This window comes from Ictidomys tridecemlineatus, chromosome 14, assembly GCF_052094955.1.
Source record: "Ictidomys tridecemlineatus isolate mIctTri1 chromosome 14, mIctTri1.hap1, whole genome shotgun sequence".
Lineage (NCBI taxonomy): Eukaryota > Metazoa > Chordata > Mammalia > Rodentia > Sciuridae > Ictidomys > Ictidomys tridecemlineatus.
The window spans coordinates 64,710,189-64,729,924 of NC_135490.1; the positions used below are offsets into that span (position 1 = coordinate 64,710,189).

Here is a 19,736-nt window from a genome sequence, read left to right on the forward strand (position 1 = left end):
GATTTTGAGGTTGGGTATTATAATGAAGTCAAAAGAGTAAATTTAATGTCAGTGGTGGAAAAAACTTAGAAAGGAGAAACTGAAGTTGATAGTTTGAAAGAGGAAATGAAAATATATATGGTTTTCACTAATGAGGCTCATTGTATTTGTTGAGCACTGGAAACCAAGATTTCAGAAGAGGGAAATAATACTGGGATTACTTCCTTCTATCTGGTAATTCTAGAAAAACAGTCTGGCAGTACTAGTATACCTATGACCTTATCACCTCCTCCTGTGGATCAAAGTTCCCAGTGAGAAATATTGGATTTTGTAATAGACTGCCATGAGTAATTTTACTTCTTCATTCCTAATCTAGCTATTGTTATATTATGTAGGATCTGGCTGAACAGCAGCAATTTGAGTACAAACTTTTGTTCCAGTGCCCAATATAGTCTCTTTAAAAATCAATATAACTTTGACTTCTATTTTTATGAAAAGTGTTGGTGGAAATACACAGTAAACTAGTGGATCCATGTGGATATAGCTTTATGATGGCTTACAGTTTATCCTGGAGGTGGGATTATTTTCTATTAATTATGAAATATACCAAAACAACTAGATACCAAGAATTAAAACAATTGCAATTTATATAGAAGAGAAATTACAGTAACTTTCTTCTACCTCTTTCATGTTTTCTAATACAGATCCTAGTTTTCATTGGTTATAACTTCATTTAGGTATGTATGTTAAATAAATAATTTATCATTCCCTTAAAGAGAAATTATTACTTCATTTAATATAACTTTCTGTTTTAGGAAGCATTTCTAAAAGGGAATTTTAATCCATTTCCAAATATCTGTATTTTAAATGAGGGCAAAAATGCAAAGAAATCTTCAATCCTTACAATGTAATGGTTGAAAAGTAAAATAAGTAAGCAATATAATTTTGCTTTTGAAACATGCCTACAAAATTATTGTATTCATATGTTTGTAATGAACAGTTTTATAAAAGCCAAAATACAAAATGTGTGTTATGATTGGGCTTTTATTGTTTTTCCTACTTTGCAGACATAAGAACATTATAAACAAAAGTTATTAGAGTTTGTGAACACATAAATAATTTTAATTACTACAAGTTACATATAAAAATGTGTATTTGTTATATAATTTTGCTTCAGCAGAAGTTTCTGAGAGAATATTTCTGCAAATTTTTTATAAAAATTTATTAATGAAGCACTTTATCCTTTATTTCTTTATTAAATAATTATTTTTTAAAAAAATTCTAACAAAGTCATCTTTTTAAATACTGCTGTGAACATAAAACCACTGGAGATAATTTAGGGAAAAATCTAGGTGATTTTGGGTTTGGCAACAACTTTTAAACACAAAATCAAAGTTGGATTTTATTACAATACAAAAGTTCTTCTCAGCAAATGATATTATTGTTAATGGAATGAAAATACAAACCAAATACTGGGAGAAAGTATGCATAAAAATATCTCTGGTAAATGACTAGTATAAAAAACACAAACGGAATCTCAACATTCAAAACTAAGAAAATGAACAACTTAATTTAAAAAATGGACGAAAGGTTTGTGCAAGACACTTCACTGAGAAAAGACATACAGAAGGTAAATAGGCAAATGCAAAGATGATTAACATCCTATGTCTTTGGAAATCTCAAATTACTTTTCTAGATTTCTACATTTCTAGAGCAGCCTTGAAAATCCACAATACTGACAGCACCAGATGCTGGTGAGAATGTGGAGCAACACAGTTGATGTCTGGTAGGGAATGCAACATGGGACTGTCACTTGGGAAGACAGGTTAGCAGTGTCTTGCCATGCCACCCAGTAACCACACTGTCACATAAGTCAGAAGGGAAACTGTTTTTATTTTGTCTTGACTTTCAAATGTGTTGTAAGCAGGGAAAATGAGGAAAGGTAAAGAGCAGAATCACCTGTCTTCTGGTGAAAGCAGCTTTGGAAGAGTGTCTGTCTTAGAACTTTTAATTCTCCAAGGGTGTGAGGAGCTTGATTACTCTGATACAACCCACTTTTATCTATCCATTCCCATTTGGGTACCACTGCTTTGGCCATTATCCAGTCTCACCTGGAGAACTTTTAGGGAATTCTCTCTCGCTTCCATTCCTATGGATTTTTGAATCTCTTTCAATACATGTTACCTTCGCCTTCACAGAGTGATTATTGCTGTATGTGTGTACATATGTGCATGGTATTCCACTTGCTAATTGGTCTATGGACAGATTGACAGAATTTTCATTTTATATTGTAGAATTTAGCAACATATTTAAAACATTGGTTATTAAACATAAGCACTCTAAAAAAGATATGTAAATCCCCTGATGAATAATACTAGAGGCATGTTCATGCGCTGAGAGGGTATCAAGTAAGTATGAAGTGATGAGAAAATATCAGAATAGATTTGAAGCAGTGAGAACAGTTATGTGGTTGCTAGGTGGTTATTATAATATCTCAGTAGTAAATGGCAAAAGACTCAAAGCATGACCCTGGATTGGAAAAAGAGAGAAATATTAGAAGCATTAGGACAGCTAGATTGGAAAGACCAGTGTTCTATTGCATGTGGGTCTGCTGGAGAGATGACTCAGGTCTCTATCTGGTCAACTTTGGGCAGTCACACAGGGTCTTACACTTCATTCTCTTCTATCAGGGTCTTACAATTCTGAATATTTTTGAACAAGAAAACTTACATTTTTTATCCATTATTAAGCATCTCAAATTATATTACTGGTTCTTAGAGATACCATTAACTGAATATGGAATATAAGAATAAGCTAAGTTTTATTCTTGTTACAAGAGCATAAGTGACAACTTTAGCTTAGAACTGACACTAGACAGTGGGATGTCTGCTGAAGGCCTTCAGCCAGTAGCTGCAGATTTTGGCTTTGCCCCTCTCTTAATGGAAGACATCTAGTAAAAGTTGAAGGAGTTGAGATATTTCATAAGCAACCTCTATAGAGCATCCAAGTCCATATGTCCAAAGGACAGAAAGACACATGAGTTTAGAAATCTGAAAAAAAAAATCCAGCTGGAAGAACCACACTGTAGTCACCAGGCTAGAGAAAATGGTCCAAGTCATTGAATGAACGAATAAGCACACTCACGGAGAGGGCACAGAGTAAGCAGAGGGGCAATTCAAATCTTCACTATAAAGGTGACCAATAATCAAGTATAACCAGGAAAAAAAGGAGAGAAGACCCAAAGAAGGCAAGCCATGGTGGATGAGATCATGACTTTAAATCAGATTATCAGCGTTTCAGTCCTGGTTTACCACTCATAGAACCATGACACTCAGCTTTATCATAACTTTTCTTAGCTGCAGTGTCCTCAACTAAATAATGGAAATAATGATAGTACCTAACTCACAGGTCTGTTGTGAGAATAAAATGAAATGCACTATGGAAAACCCTTACCTTAGAACTCAGCCAAGATAAAAATCAAGGATCATTGGCTGCTATTTATCACTGTTATTATTTTACAGCCAATAAAATGAGGAGGAATACATGTAGTGAAAAATGTCAAGGAGAGAAGAGAGTTAAAAAAAAAAAAAGTAGGCAGCAATGTCAGATACCTGAACAGTTCATTAAGAAAAGGACTAGGAAGTCCCCCATTGAATTTAGGAACAAAGAAATAATTAATGAGCTGGAGAAGAATACTCAGTGTACCAGTACTATTTGGGACTTTACTTATCAATTTAGAAACCAAAACTAAGTATATCTGATGGTGTTATCAGTAAACAAGTGAACTAAAAAATTTTAATTGGGAACATGTTTCTTTCATTTTCTAAATACTCCTTGGTCAATTTCCAAAAGTCTCAAATACCTAGTCTCAAAGAGATGAAGCCCTTTTTGTATACCCATACTTTTATGGGAAAGCTGACTCTGAATCCAGGACTCTGAAACTCCTGGCCCTACTGATAAGAGGGGAAGTTTCTGGGCACAGCCACATTTCCTCTTGGAAAATAAGAAAGACACCATGCTTTAAGTAGGGTGTGTCTTTGTGTTCTTTACTGAAGAGTAAATTTCCGGGGCTGGGTCTAAAATGGTACAACTTGGACCAGAGTAAAGCTCTATCTAACATCAAGACCCCTAATTCTAAAATATAAAGTCCATAATCTTGGAAAGCATTCCTTCTACAAACATTTATTGAGTGGCAGACACTAGGCTTGCTTCTACAGGAAAACACAACATTGGGTTAGATATGGGTTCTGTTTTTTACGATTGAATAGGAAAGATGAGGTGAATACATTTGTAATAATCAAACTAGATAGAATTTGAAATGGGAAATGAGCTGATTATAGAATTTTGCAGTGTGAGAATAATTCTAGAAAAGAGTTCTTGGAAGTATTAGCATTTGAGATATGTCTTAAAAGATTAGTTCAGCTATGGACACAAAGTATCATGGAAACTAGAGATAGTATAAATGAAGAGATGAAGTAGGTAGTAGTTAACAGTGGGAAGATCCTATACTGAGAGACAGTAACTCAGGAATGCTGCCAACTCCCAGGATGACATTTGATAAGTCTTTTCATTCCCTTAAATCTTGGGTTGTTCGTATAATGAATGAGGGTGTTGTACCATATCATTTATTCTGCAATGGCTCTTTGAATTCTAATATTTTATGATTTTATAATTATGCAATAAATTCATGGGAGGGTGTAGAGGAAATGGATAGAAAATAACATGACTGGTATAAAAATAGAATTGAGTCATCTTTTCATCTGAGATTGAAGGGAAGATCATGAGGATGACATACAAAGATGGAAAATTTTTATTTAGGAACCATAAGAAATCAATCTTTAAGTTTGGCTGGATATTGAACTAAAGGCTAGTGAATAATTGAAAATGGATCTTAGTTGTCTCCTAATGAACCATTAATATGTTAGGCTGCTTTTGGTACACAAACTTCAGAATTTAAACCTGCCTTGGATCTGTTAGATGAGCTATCACAACAATTCTTTATATATCCCTATATTTATTTTAGGGAAAGGGATGAAGGAGAGATATGTATAGATGAATTAACTTTCAAATAAATTACATTTAAAAAAATTCAGGGCCCATGAGTGAAAGGCAAGACTTCAGAATCTCCCCAGTGAAGGTTTAGGTCCTGATAGTCATTATGGTGGGTTCCACATTAAAGACAATTGGCACAGATGACAGTTAGCCTGGCAGTCTGATTAGTGAAAGGAGCAATGTTCTGGTGTTACATCATCCTGATAATAATTACCAGCGCAATACTGGACAGCGCAATTCACATGTGCATGCTTCAGTTTACTAATCTATAAAATAAAACTCAGTACCTATTTTTACATTAAAACCACTTATCTTGAGGCTGGGGTTATGGCTCAGTGGTAGAGCACTCGCCTCACACGTGCAAGGGCCCGGGTTCGATCCTCAGCACCACAAATAAATAAACAAAATAATGCTATAAAAAAACCCCACTTATCTTAATGATAGGTTCTCAAAAGTTATTTGACAAAAGGAGAGGATTGAGTTCAATCACTACGTGTCAATTAAAAATGAAAATATTTTTTAAAATATTAAGTGGTTGAATCAATAGATCTGTTCAGGTTAAATTCAAGTTCATTGGTATCCATTGCTTTATTTGTTATACTCATTCGTTATCCAAGTATAATTTCTTAAAATAAGTTGAAGCAAGCATGATATTAGAATTTGCTGTTTTAAAACGCATCTGAGCTTCTACTCTGCTGTTGGAATCCTCCCCATTCTGCTCACCATCCACTGCTGACCACCGAAATAACACTGAATCTAACTTCTACTTTTAATAGTTACTGCTTTTGGAGAATACTTATGACCCAGTCGTCACCACAAACCAGATTCCCGTCAGTGTACATGTTTCATCAGGTGTAACCAAAAGTCTATTGTATTTCCCCTTTTCCAAGGTTGAACATATATGGTTCTGTTTTAAACCAATCTTCTCATATTGCGTGTGTGAGAATGGGAAGAAGGGATTTTCTTCTTGCAGTGGGTTGTTTGCCTGTTGGTTTTAATCAGCAGTTTTTAATTGTTTACTTATCCTTGTCAGAAAGCAAGTTCAGGGCACTCTGGAATTCAACCTGAGGGCAAGGTTCTCTTCTGTTGCTGAGACATCACACAACCAAATATAGCTTTGAAGCTCCCTTAACCTCAGTCTGTGCTATATATGGACCAATTGTTTCTTCAGTGGCAGCTTCACTGAAGATACTTCAAGTAAAAATATGGAGCCTCAAACAGGAAATTTGAAGACAGCATGGCAGGTGTCTTTGGGAAGCTATTACATTTCTGAGGAGTATGGCTTTCTACTTCCAAATCCTCTGGTAAGCATGGAGTCTTGGATGAGGTTAGAGGAGGTGTCCTGAGATTCTGGTTTATTTGTGTTTTAAATTTATGTCATCATTAAGAGAGAAACAATATAATTTCTAAGTCACTAAACCTGAGAAAGATACTACAAATATCATAGAGTGTATTTACTGACTAGAGAAGTGACAGCTATAGCTGAGGGTAGTTTAAATCAAATGCTTTGGTGCTGGTTTCTCTTAATAGATTGTCATCGATGCCAGGAAAATCTTAAGAAAATCTGTAGTTAGCAAGAAGAACTCTGAATATTGGTAGAAGATGAATTACGTGGACAAATATAGAGCCCTGGGAAGAGTACCATGGTGCTTCTGAGGTGCATTCCATTCCTAAGCAGCTCTGGGACACCACTGATAGCCTATTATGTGAATTAGTTTATCTTACTTGCTAGTGGAAGGAAAAGAGAACAAGAGGAACATTAGGTGCTTTCAGAGCTGATTAAAACGATTAGATGGTATCAGGGATTTCTGAGAAGGAAATTTGAAAACAAACAGTATTTTTTTCTTTCAGTGTGCTTAGCAATCCAAACCATAGTGTAATTCTGTCTTATCAACCAGCTTATCAATACTGGTTTTCTCCTTATATATGACCAGAGACATAGACTACTAAAACAGTATTGGTCCCAGGAAACTATCTGGTACAAAACCCCTCTTTTTACCCCTCTGGCTAGTTGAAGTCCAGAGGGGGTGACATAGCTAAAGTCACATTTCTGGAAAAAGCAAAACTGATAGAACTTGATATCTTTGTTCTATTACACTATAGAAAAAGGGTAGGGTCACTCAGTTAAAAAATACAGGGATGATATGTTGTAATCACTGTAACAATTTATTGAACAAACAACCTGCCCCAGCCTAATTTGCCACTTTTTAAGATTAAGGAATTGTCTGGAATTCAAAGAGCTTTTATCAAATACCTATTCTGATGTTTGCTGATGTTTGTTTGCTTCTGAGTGTTACTGAAAGCATTTAAATGAAGATAAGAATTAAATGCTCTGTACAGCATCAAGTCACAGACCTACAAGTGCTTGGCATTGGCAGTACAGGGTGTTTTAGATGGATAGGTTTGCAGTCTGGATTACTGGATTGTGTTCTCTGATGCTTCCACTAGGATCACCAACTTTCTTTGTGCTAAATGAATTCCTGTGATGCAGGACTCTGTCGTAAGCTAAGAAAGTCCTGGAAAAATCTGAAGGAGTCAATCACTATATCTTGTTCTTACTAATTCTTATGACTTGTGTGACTTACAAATATCTCCTGACCCTCAGTTTTCACATGGATGGAGATCTGCTGCATGGATATAAATACACTGTGAAGATTTAGTGTAAGGACTAGAAGCCAGTTCTCCTGATCCTTAGATCTTGTAACAACTCCATTCCGTGTGAATAACTATAGTCAAGAATGTTCCCATCCTACCTAGTCTAAAAGGAAGGAAAGATAATTAGCCAACATGATCTTGTTGAGGTTAAATATTAAAAAAAAATGAGCTCAGGAAAAATATTACGAAGTTGGTAAACACTGGGTGGAGCCACAATTGTAGAGTTCCTCTCTTTGTTGTTTCCTTTTTTAAAAAAGAATAAATATTGGAGCCAGATGAGAAACAATAACAACATCAAGTTCTCATGACATTCTGAGTCAGATAGAATTGTGGTGTGGTTTGGTTGATGGATAACCCTTAGAAATTTCCATTCCTGAGCTCACGTAAAAAATTCCCTGGTCTTAACTGTCAGAGTCATACTTCCCAGATCTCTTAAAGTGTAACTCTTTGTTTCACTTTTAATTTTCTTTCATTCGTGCTGAGATTTCAAGCATCTCCTTTTCTGGGAAGAGATAGAGGAAGGAAATTTTCTTGAGAATCTACCCCAAGTTGCCTCACAGATCAGGAGACTCAGTCCCCAGCATCACCAGGGGCAGCAGTGTTGCAACCCATCACAAACCAGGAATCAGCGGTCAACACCTCTAGTCAAGAGCACAACTGTGCCTTGCTTTCCTTCCATTTAAGGGCAAGTGTTAGAAGGGGTGTTTCTCCATGTCAGCTGGCCTCAAAGGGGTTCATCTGGCATCTCTTCCAGGTGGACTTTGGTTTTGGTACTCTAGATGCTTATTTGAAGGTTTCTCTAAAGAACTTAATGTATAGGAAAATATTTGGCTTTGGGGGAGAAGGCTGACTTGGTTTTAAATATTCTACTAACCTGCTGTTTTCTATAAATTCTCAAACATTTCCAAGTTCCAAAATTTCAGGTTGGACAACTGATAGATATAAATCAACCACAGAAATCCTTTGCCAGATCATGTTTCCTGTGTGTGTGTGTGTGTGTGTGTGTGTGTGTGTGTGTGTGTTGGGGGGGGGACTATTTCCTTTAGACAAAAAAACATTGGAAATTTAGCTTCCCAGGAATGGAGGGATCAAGAAAGATGACAGCTGGAGACTAGATTGGAGCAGAACTTGAATACTGCGTTCTAGAATTTGTATTTAATATATCTGGTGAATAACATGTACAGATGGCATTTCAACAGTTTCCTCAAACAATGTTAAGGGTGGGGTAGTTAAAAAACAATGGTTCCAGGGCTGTACTGCAAAATTACTTAGGGTGTTTAAAAAAAATCTCAGTGCCAGAGATTGAATTAAGAATCTATCACCTATTTGACCTTAATACTCAAATACCAGCTTAAGTGGAGGACAATGGGAGACCACCACAGTGGTCCAGGTGAAAGATAGAGGGTTACACCTATGAGGTCAACTTGGAAATAAAAGTGTCTTGGCTAGGAGAAACACTGCAAAAAGAGCTTTAAAGCAGTTTAAAAATCAGGGAAAAGAGACATTTTACATGAACAACTTGGGCAGAAGAAAAGGACTGGTATAAGTAGCCATAAGGATGCTGGGTACTTTGTTTTTAATTATGATTGATCAATCTTTCAGGAAAAATGAATACATGCATGTTCTATTGTAGAAACACAGAACACTTGATAGAAGCTGTGGACTCCAGCTAGTTAGAACAAAGGGTAGAAAATTATTTGCCACAATAGGCTCTAGCTTCCAGATAAGGAATACCTGGCAAGAGCTCAGCCATTTCCCTAAAAAAAATGATAGCACCATTGGTAGTTTCTGGGGCATCTCTGATTAGGCTGAATGGGGATTGGAGACAATAATGGTACCATAGTAGACACGGAGACAAGAAGATCATATTTAATATGCAATAGTTAATATGCAAGTTTAAAAATATGTTTGGGGCTGGGGGAGAAAGTAATGGATGAAATATAGATTTTGTGCCAATATTAAGAGAAAAGTGGATACAGACAAAGGGGAAACAGATAGGCATGAGGAAGTGGAGCAGGGACAGACAACCCTCTACAAACTGAAATGTTAAATACTGAAGCAACTTAAAATGTTTTCACCTAGGTGGATAAAGAAACCTGAGACCACATGAGGAAGGGTGGATAGGCTGATGGAGCCTAAGGATGGGAAAATATGTGCCCAGAACTTTCAGCCAACATGAGGCTCAGGGAGTGTTTTGGGTTACTAGGTCAACTCAAACAAATGACCACAGCCTGGTGACCTAAAGCAGCAGAAATTTCTTCTCTCAGAATGCTGGAGAACAGAAGTCTGTAGTGAAGGTGTAGACAGGCACATACTTCTTCCAGAGACTCCAGGGGAGAATATTTCCTTTTTAAATTTTTTTAATTTAATTCTTTAATACATGACAATAGTGGAATGCATTACATTCATAATTATCCATTCACAGCACAATTTTTCATAACTGTATATAAAGTATGTTCATAGCAAATTATTCCACTATGCATGAGCTCTTTTATTGATTTTTTTTTGCATCACAATTCTTAATTTTCCTTGCCTCTTTCAGGTTCTGAGGGCTTCAGATATTTCCTGGCTTCAGGTTGCAGAACTCCCAATCTTTGCCCCCATCTTATAGGTCCTTCTCTGTGTCTGAATCTTTCCTCTCTGGTGTCTTCTCTTATAAAGACACTTAGTCTCTGGATTTAAAACCCATCCTAATCCAGGACGATCTCATTTCCAAATACTCTTTTCCAAATTATTCTATAATTCATTTCCAATGAACCTGTATTTTTTTTAAGTGAGGTGTAGAGACAGGTACCATTCAACCCACTACAGGAAGTGGGAAGAAAAGATAAAAGGTGAGAGGGATAGAGCAACCTGAGCAATTAATTTAAATATTATAATATTTAATGAATTTAAATATTATCTTGTTCATAGATTTCCAAACCTGAATTTATAGGTATTAAACGGGGAAAGAGAATGAAAATTGAGAAAGAAAAACATAAAATGGTCTATGAAAGGCTGAGGGTGTATCTCTGAGTATTAGAATGTTGTCTAGCACCCATGAGGCCTTGATCCTTTGAATAATAATAATAATAACAAATTAAAGAAAAATAAACCAAATGGTGAGGAAACACAGGGATAAACAGTGTATAGGTGACTTAGTTAGTGTTGTTAATTCAAGGAATAAGTTTGAGTTCATACTTTCTTCATAAAATACATCAAATGCCTTCATATCTTTATCTGTACTTTGATATATTTTTATATATCAGTACAGATTCCAAGATCTCTGGACTACAGACCATCTTGGTGAGCCATTTTAAATTACATATTTTTATTTCCTCAATGCTTATTGTTCATTGAGGATTCCTACTTCTAGACAAAATTTTCAACTTTCATAATTTCCAAAATGGGGAACCCAACTGAAATTTTTGAAGGTATTGCAAAACTTATTCACGCTATTCTTTTTCTTATTTGCTGCCATATACTTTTTGTAATAGATAAAAAAAAATTGAAGAAAGTTCTTACTTTGTACTTGGCTCTGTGTAGGGAAGTAAACTTTGCCTACCTCTTGTTTTCATCTATTCTTCATAGTAATCTTCACCATTTAGAAATATTTCATTTGATAATGGACTCAACTCTACCTCTGAGATCAGTCTCGTAGCTGACCAACTTTCCCCATTTCCACCAGAGTCCAATCTGCCATCCACATGTCCCCTAGACAATCTCCTCCCATCTTTTTTCTATTTTTCTACTCTTGCCCAGTATTCTGTGTATAACAGTCAAAGTGAGTTGTGAAAATGAAGATGAACCATGGCACTTTGCTATTTGAAAGTCTCCAATTGTTTTTAGAACAGAATCCTACAAGGACCCCCATGTTGCTTGCCTATTTCTTCCTGAGGATATCTTACCTTCTTTCCCTCCACTTTACTACAATGCCATATCAGCCTCTTTTCATTACCAAACATTCCTGTTGAGATATGCCTGGTTTATTTTTAATCAAGTTTTTTATTTTATTTTTAACCCTCCTCATGCTATTTTCTTAACAAAAGTTTTAGTTAACCCAACCAAGTGATAATCTAACAGTGTGTATTGCTTATGTAAAACACATTCTTAAAAATCTGTTTTCCTTGTGGGCGCAGTGATGCACAACTGTAATCCCAGTGGCTTGGGAGGTTGATGCAAGAGGATCTTGAGTTCAAGGCCAGCCTCAGCAAAAGTGAGGCTTTAAGCAACTCAGCAAGACCCTGTCTCTAAATAAAATACAAAATAGGGCTGGAGATGTGGCTCAGTGGTTAAGTGCCCCTGAGTTTAAACCTGGGAGGAAAAAAAAAATTGTTCTCCTTTGGAATATAAATGTGTTAAGAAAAATTTTCCAAAATAAAGCAAAAGGATTGTTGAACATTCTTTCACTCTCATCCTGAAGCATGATCTAACAGATCCTACTCTAGGATTACTAATCATCTGTGGGTTGTCCCACTGACCAGGGCCCAATATCTGAAGTTATCTGCTATTTGTAGATTTCTGAGTTGCAATTTCTGTTGAGTAGAAATTACAACTCTGATAATTATGATCACAATACCCTGTAGGTTATTAACAGATTATGTGTTTAATCCGCAAATTTATTTCAACACTATTTTCTCACAACTCCATAAACCTGTTTTTCAAGTACTGCTTGAACCCACTTTATCATCCTGCAGATATTAGCACTAATGAGCTAACTATATTTTGAAACATGTTCTGTATTTGTGTGAGTCGCTTTTTAAACTTTTTGAAAAGTACAATTTGGGAAAAACCCTAGAAAAACAAATATAAAGCAGGAAATTTTTTATAAAGAAAGAAAAGTTGAAGATTTTATTATTCCTGCTCATCCCATTTCTGGGGTTTATGATTTGGGGAATGAGAGAAGAAAAGCCTTTAAACCTTTTTAAAAAAAAATTTTCAGTCAAATTGGTTTCTTTGTTCTTTTTTAACATTTATTTTTTAGTTGTAGTTGGACACAATACCTTCATTTTATTTATTTATATGTGGTGCTGAGGATTGAACCCAAGGCCTCGCATGTGCTAGAGGAGCGCTCTACTGCTGAGCCACAACTGCTGAGCCCCGTTTGCTGTGAAGAGTATTGGAGAGTACATTGAATTTTGAGTTGCAAGAGGTTTGGTCTGGCCTCTAACCAGATGTGAAAACTGGAGACTGTTATCTAATCTCTCTGGGCTTTAACCCCCTCAATTTCAAAATGAAATAATGAAAAACTATGTGCTAAATATATATAACATGAATGCAGATGGATTAAAGACTTAACTATCAACAATAAAACTAGAAATATTTTTAAAAGAAATGAGTTTGGGAATGAGATAAACTTTCTAAATAAGATTTAAAATTTCCAAGAATGAATAAAATATTGGTTTATTTGACTAGTCTGTTAGGCATAATTATTTCAAGCACTCACATAAAATTAGAAAAGTACAATGACCAAAGCATTCTACCACTGAGCTACATCCCCAGCCTTGCTGTGAAATTTGTAAACCACATGCTAAAGATGCATGAACTGACACCAAAAGGGATGTTGCTTAGTGAAACATTCATCTGTTGGTCTTGTGTCTTAAGCTGTAGGAACAACTGAAAAGGTATAGCTGAACTTAAAATAGAATGTTAGTAAATTGACAATGGTCCATGTGATATTCACAACATGTATGGAAAACCACATGAGAAACTTTCAAGTCATCACTGCTAGATGGAAAAATGGGAATTAGGAAACTTTTATATACTACTTTATAGGCTTCATGCTTTTTGAATGTCCTGTCATAGGCATTGATTACATTTTTTAATCATCTTGCCTAAGATAAGTGTATTTCTTGAAGGATTATCTTAATTAGTTTAGTAAATACTAAAATAAATATAGAAATTTAATGCAAATAATCCTAGGCAAAAAATAAAAGCTAGGTGCAGTGGTGCATGCCTGTAAACCCAGTTGCTCTGGAGCAGAGATGGGAAGGTCATGTGTTCAAAGCCAACCTCAGCAATTTACTCAGCAACTTTGAGGCACTAAGCAACTTAGTAAGACCCTGTCTCTAAATAAAAATATTTAAAAAGGGCTGGGGATGTGGCTCAGTGGTTAAGTTCCCCTGAGCCATAACCCTGGGCCTAGTTACAACTTCTGGTACCAAAAAAACAAAAAACAAAAAAAACAAAACCCAAACCCAACGAACCAACCAAACAACAACAACAACAAAAACAACCAAAACAAAACAAAACAAAACAAAACACCCAGCTACTCAGGATGGTAAGTTTGGGCAATTTACTGAAACTGTTTCTCAAACTAGTAAATAAAAAAGGCAAGGGATATAGCTCAGTGGTACAATAGTACTGGGTTTCATCTACAGTAATGCAGAAAGCAACTATAAAAGAACACCAAAACATAACAAAACAAAAAGACTAGTAATGTATGTTGTGTTGCCCAAAGCTTAGATGAATTGTCACTCCCATTATATATCACACACCATTAATGAGATTATCACTTGATATAATTTTTCTCTAAAGAACTCAAGGAATGGTTTTCAAACTTTAAAACTTTTAACCCAGAAAATCTGTTTTTAGAAATAATTTTAAAAATCTGAAGTACATGTAGAAGGAGGACTTCATTCCAGATATGTTAATAATAGTGAAAAATTATAAAACAATTAGTAGTATGTATCAGTAGATTATTGGAATACTACGCAAGTTTAGCTTTTTACAGTACTAACATCCTTCACACACTAGTCAAGTATTGTACCCCTGAGTCATATCCAGAGCCCTTCTATACTTTTAAAACATGTCATAGAGATGTATGAACTAACTCCAAAAGGGATATTGTTTAGTGAAAAATCCATCTGCTGGTCCTGTTTCTTATCCTGTGGGAGCAAATGAAAATGTAAAACATAACTTTAAAAAATAGCCTGGCAACAGAAATTAACACAATTTAATACTCTTCTGTTTCTTGAGGAAAAAATTAAAAGGCAGAATACATTTTAGATGAATTATCAAATAGCCTTCAAATACTTTCTCCCTTTGGGATTATGTGCAAGGTTTGTTCTCCAGCTCACAGATTTTCCACTTTAAGGTGTGTTGGAATCTACTGGAAAGATTTTTAAACATGTGCTGCTGGGTTCTACCCCAGAATGTCCTATTCAGAAGCTCCAGGGCAGGGCTCAAGAATTTGTATGTCTAAAGAGTTCCCAAATGAGGCTGATACTGCTAGACTGGGGACCATACTTGGAGAGTCTTTATTGTTCCATATAGAAGTCCAAACACTAGACTTTGGAAAGAGAGAGCATGAAATAAAGGAAGAAAGGAACTTTTCTCTAGGAATCTAATGGAAGAGAAAAACTAGATATTAGAGAATAAAATATGGCCACGATTCTCAGTCTACCAAATGAAGCACTTAAAAATATCTTTGCAAGTCAGGAAGCCAAAAATCCAGGAGGATTTAACTTTTAGAATGTAACTCATTATCCAGTAGAATGAATTGGACATAACTTTCCTGTGTTCATAAATGAATACATGACCAATGTTACCCCACATCATGTACAGCTCCCAAAATGGGAATTTATACTCCATGTATGTATAATATGTCAAAATACATTCTATTGTCATCTATAATGAAAAACAACCAATTAAAAAAGAATGTGACTTATTACCTATATATCAAAGAAGGAAAGACAAAGATGATGATTTAATTACAGCTTCTTTTTTAAAAGCTTATTTTAAAAATATTTTTCAGTTGTAGATGGACACAATGCGTTTATTTATTTATCTTTATGTGGTGCTGAGGATTGAACCCAGGGCCTCACACATGCTAGGTGAGTGCTCTACCACTGAGCCACAACCCAGGGTCTAGTTATAACTTCTCTATGGATGTGTATGTATGGTACTGGCACTTGAACCCTGGGGTGTTCTACCACTGGGCTACATCCTTAGCCTTTCGTTTATTTATTTATTTATTTATTTATTTATTTATTTATTTATTTATTTTATTTGGCTGGGAGTACAGGTGTGCACCATTTCACCCAACTACAGCTTCTTCTCTAAGACTCACTTTAAAGGGGCATTCTGAATACCGTAACTATGCATTCTTGATTTTCTGTCACAGAGTTTATGTCAGCTCTGCAATTCCATCGTTTCTGTCACTGTATTCAACTTTTATTCATACAACATGGGCATCAGATAGACATTAAGGGAATGAAAAATAGGTTGCCAGTTCACATTTAGTTTACTATTAATTTCTCTACCTTCAGTCTGAAGTCCTGGGAATCACACTCAGGGCCTCACACATGCTAGGTAATACTCTGCAACTGAGCTGCATCCCCAATCTCTGCCTTTATTCTTACAGCATTGTTACTCTGCCACTAGTCTGTAAACCCCGAACTTTTGTCAGTTTAATAATTAGCTTCCTTCAATTCTGAACCTACAGCTGAATTTTGCTGGAGAAAATGACACCATCGATTTTTTTCTCCCTATGGTAAGAGCAGAGGGAACATAAGAGCCTCTATCTCCCAGAAGCTGAGATGCTGTGAGAAATTAAGAACATGATATAATCTCCTCAGTGGGCACATGCACATTTATAGTGAAAATTCAACAATTGTCTGTAGTGGAATTAGATTTGTTGTGAAAATGAAATGTACCCAGCTTGTCCTGAATCAATTCAGGAATAAAGATCGAAAGGAAAAGATTAAATAAAACCCATAATTTTCAGAGTAGTAAGTATAAGATATTAGACATGTCCAGGCTACAAATTGACTAGAAGCTTGACCTAGGATTATTATAGGTTCTGAGGGACAGTGGATTTCTAACAAGAGATAAGTGGGTAACTTGTAGGTCTCTGCCTCTCCAAGTCTATAGTTTTTTAAAGTGCTCTGGATTCTCAGAGTAAGTTCAGTCTTATTTGCAAAGTTAATATGTAATATGAAAACCAGTTACGCACCCTGGTTTTCACTCCAATGTGCTAAGAAATTAAATGCGTAAAAAGTGGGCTCCTTCAGGCTCCAGATCTTATCCTCTTACCAACTCAAGGCTGGATGTTCCTGGCTCTTCTCTCCTTCTTCCCTTCCTCTTTGACCTTCTGTCTTTAATCTGAACCAGTTCTGTTATTTTTAGAGAAATAGCACTCTCAAGCACAAATCCCATCTTTGCTACCATCTCCCCTGAAAAAGGTCATTTACTTTTTCTCTATTTTCTTACTTCCTTAACGTATCAGCATTTGAATCCTGCTTCCAAGACCCCCATCTTTATTTTCTACACCACATATATACAGAAACTAGTATATTTTAGTGACTTCCTTGTTTTGTTCTCTAAAGAGCCCAATCTTACTTTAATTTTCCATCAATGCTTTTGACCTTCTGATGATTGTCCACTTGTGTGAAATCCTCTAATGTCTTGACTTCTGTATGGTCATTCTGTTCTGGCTCATTGAATCTCTAGAACTTTCTTTTTTTAAAAAATCTGAATCAATGGATTCAACTTCTCTACCTGCCATGTGAATATTACCTAGTGTGGTAATCTAGGCTTACTTCTCCTTTTAATTTGCAAAATCTTCAGGAAGACTTTACACTTTTGTGGTTTTAACCACAATGTGGGGGTTTTCCTGCAGTTATATTCTGCTATGACCTTTCTACAGAACTCTGAACTTCTCGGTACAGTTATACTTTTAGATTCCACAGATATTTTAAGCTCAATAAATTCACTATTATTATGCCCACTCTTTTATTTCCACTTGCATTTCTATTTCAATTTGTGTTTCCACCCATTCATGTAACCTCCAGATTCATAAAAATGCAAGTCATTTTTATTTTGTTGTTGTTTGAACCCACAGATACTACAGTCATTTGTACAAGCTATATGCTAAAAAAGGATGCCAGATCATTGGGCTAGATCACTGGTTAGCAAGCTTTTTTCGAAGATCCAAATAAACTTGAAGCTGTGAATACCATATGCAGTTATCCTACTCTGCTGTTGTAATGCAAAATCAGCCAGAGATGAAATGTACACAAGAAAATGTGTCTGAAAGTAGAACCTCCCATAAAAATCGATTCATAAAAAGAGAAGAGTTTGTCATCTCTTTGGATTAGAGTTGGGTACAATAAATTCTACATGGGGCTACTGAGTAAACCAATGACAATAGGAATGGTACTGTTTGGACTAGTGATCTTCTTGCCTGAAGTTTCTACCCCCAAATGTATTCATAACATCATTTTAATATTATTTTCCAAATATATCTTGGATACATGCTCTTTCTTTTTCAAATTCACTGCCCTTATCTAAGTGTAATCATGGAAGAATATTTCAAGGTCTTCCTAATCTGACCTCTCATGGTAAAATCCTACAAATAAAATCACCTTTCTAAAATTAAAATCACACTGAGGTAAGATAGAAGAAATAGAAAAATTAATGGGAAGGGTATATAAAGAAAAGAAAGAAAATTGTAATTCAGAAGTTTTACATACTGTTTTAGGCCTGTCACTCCCTAAACCAGTCTCTCTGGCAAGCTCGTGACTTCCGAATTCCTGGGAAATCGGCAAATCTACCTGTGCACTATTTACTAACCACTCAAGAGATAAAGCAGAGAGAGATGATATTTTGAGAAACTCATAGTTCAGGGGACCAGGGGACTTTGTTTTTTTTTTCTTTTTAGATATACATGACAGTAGAGTATATTTTGACATACTATACATACATGGAGTATACCTTATTCTAATCAAGATCCCATTCTTTTGGTTGTACATAATGTGGAGTTTCACTGGTGGTATATTCATATATGAACATAGTTATGTCCAATTCATTCTACCATCTTTCCTAGTCTTATCCCTCTCTCTCTCCCCATCATTCATCTTTGTTTAATCCACTGAACTTCTATTCTTTCCCTCTCCACCCCTGGTTGTGTGCTAGCATCTGCATATTAGAGAGAACATTTGACCCTTTAATTTGGGGGGATTGGCTTATTTCACTTACTTTGATAGTCTCCAGGTCCATCCATTTACCAGCAAGAGTCATAAAGTCATTCTTTTCTTTGGCTTAGTAATGTTTAAGTGTGTATATATCTCCCATATTTTCTTTATCCATTAGCTTAGCTATTATTAGAATATTAGAATTGAGCTGCTATAAATATTGATGTGACTGTGTCACTGTAGTATGCTAATTTTAAGTTCTTTGGGTATATTCTAAGGAGTGGAAAAACTAGGTCAAATAGTGGTTCCATTCCAAATTTTCTAAGGAATTTCCATACAGCTTTCCAAAATGGTTGCACCAATTTATAGACCCACAGAAATGTATAAGTGAACCCTTTCCTCCCACATCCTCACCAACATTTATTGTTACTTGTATTCTTGATGATTGCCATTCTGATGGAATCTCAGTGTACTTTTTACATTGCATGTTTCTAGTTGCTAGAGATGGTGAACATTTTTTTTGTCTATTTGTTTACCATTCGTATTTCTTCTTCTGTGAAGTATCTGTCCATTTCTATTGTCCATTTATTGATTAGGTTATATGTGTATGTGTGTGTGTGTGTGTGTGTGTGTTTTAAGTTCTTTTCATAATTCTGGAGATTAATGCTCTGTCTGAGGTGTGGATGGCAAAGATTTTCTCCCATATTTCTCCCATATTTTTTCTTAATTGTTTTCTTTGCTATGAGGAATGGTTTTACTTTGATACCATTCCATTTATTGATCTTTCATTTTACTTCTTGAGCTTTAGGAGTCTTGTTGAAGAAGTTGGTTTCTGAGCCAACATGATGGAGAATTCGGCCTACATATTCTTCTAGTCGAGGTGGTGTCTCTGGTCTAATGCCTAGGCCTTTGGTCCACTTTGAATTTTGCACAGGGTGAGAGACAGGTGTTTAAATTAATTCTGCTACATAAAGATTTCTCATTTTCTCAGCACCATTTATTGAACAGGCTATGTTTTCTACAATGTATGTTTATGGCACCTTTGTCTAGTATGAGATAATAGATTTATGTGGGTTTGTCTCTGTATTTCTTTTCAGTTCCATTGATCTTCGTGTCTGTTTTGGTGCCAATGCCATTCTGAGGTGCAATTTTGGG

At 35.6% G+C, this 19,736-nt stretch overlaps 1 protein-coding gene across 3 annotated transcripts in view; it reads left to right on the forward strand.

The window, feature by feature from the left end:
* The first annotated feature begins 6,101 nt into the window (after positions 1 to 6,101).
* Positions 6,102 to 19,736, forward strand: part of Ido2 (indoleamine 2,3-dioxygenase 2) — a 54,367-nt gene continuing 40,732 nt past the window's right edge. For 2 of the 3 annotated variants that reach the window (XM_005341130.5, XM_078031252.1), the window contains exon 1: positions 6,103 to 6,335. In XM_005341130.5, coding sequence (XP_005341187.2) covers positions 6,237 to 6,335 — 99 coding nt within the window. In that variant the 5' untranslated portion in view covers positions 6,103 to 6,236. Of the gene's footprint in view, positions 6,336 to 19,736 lie in introns of all 3 variants that reach the window. The other variant, XM_078031253.1, reaches the window with a different exon arrangement.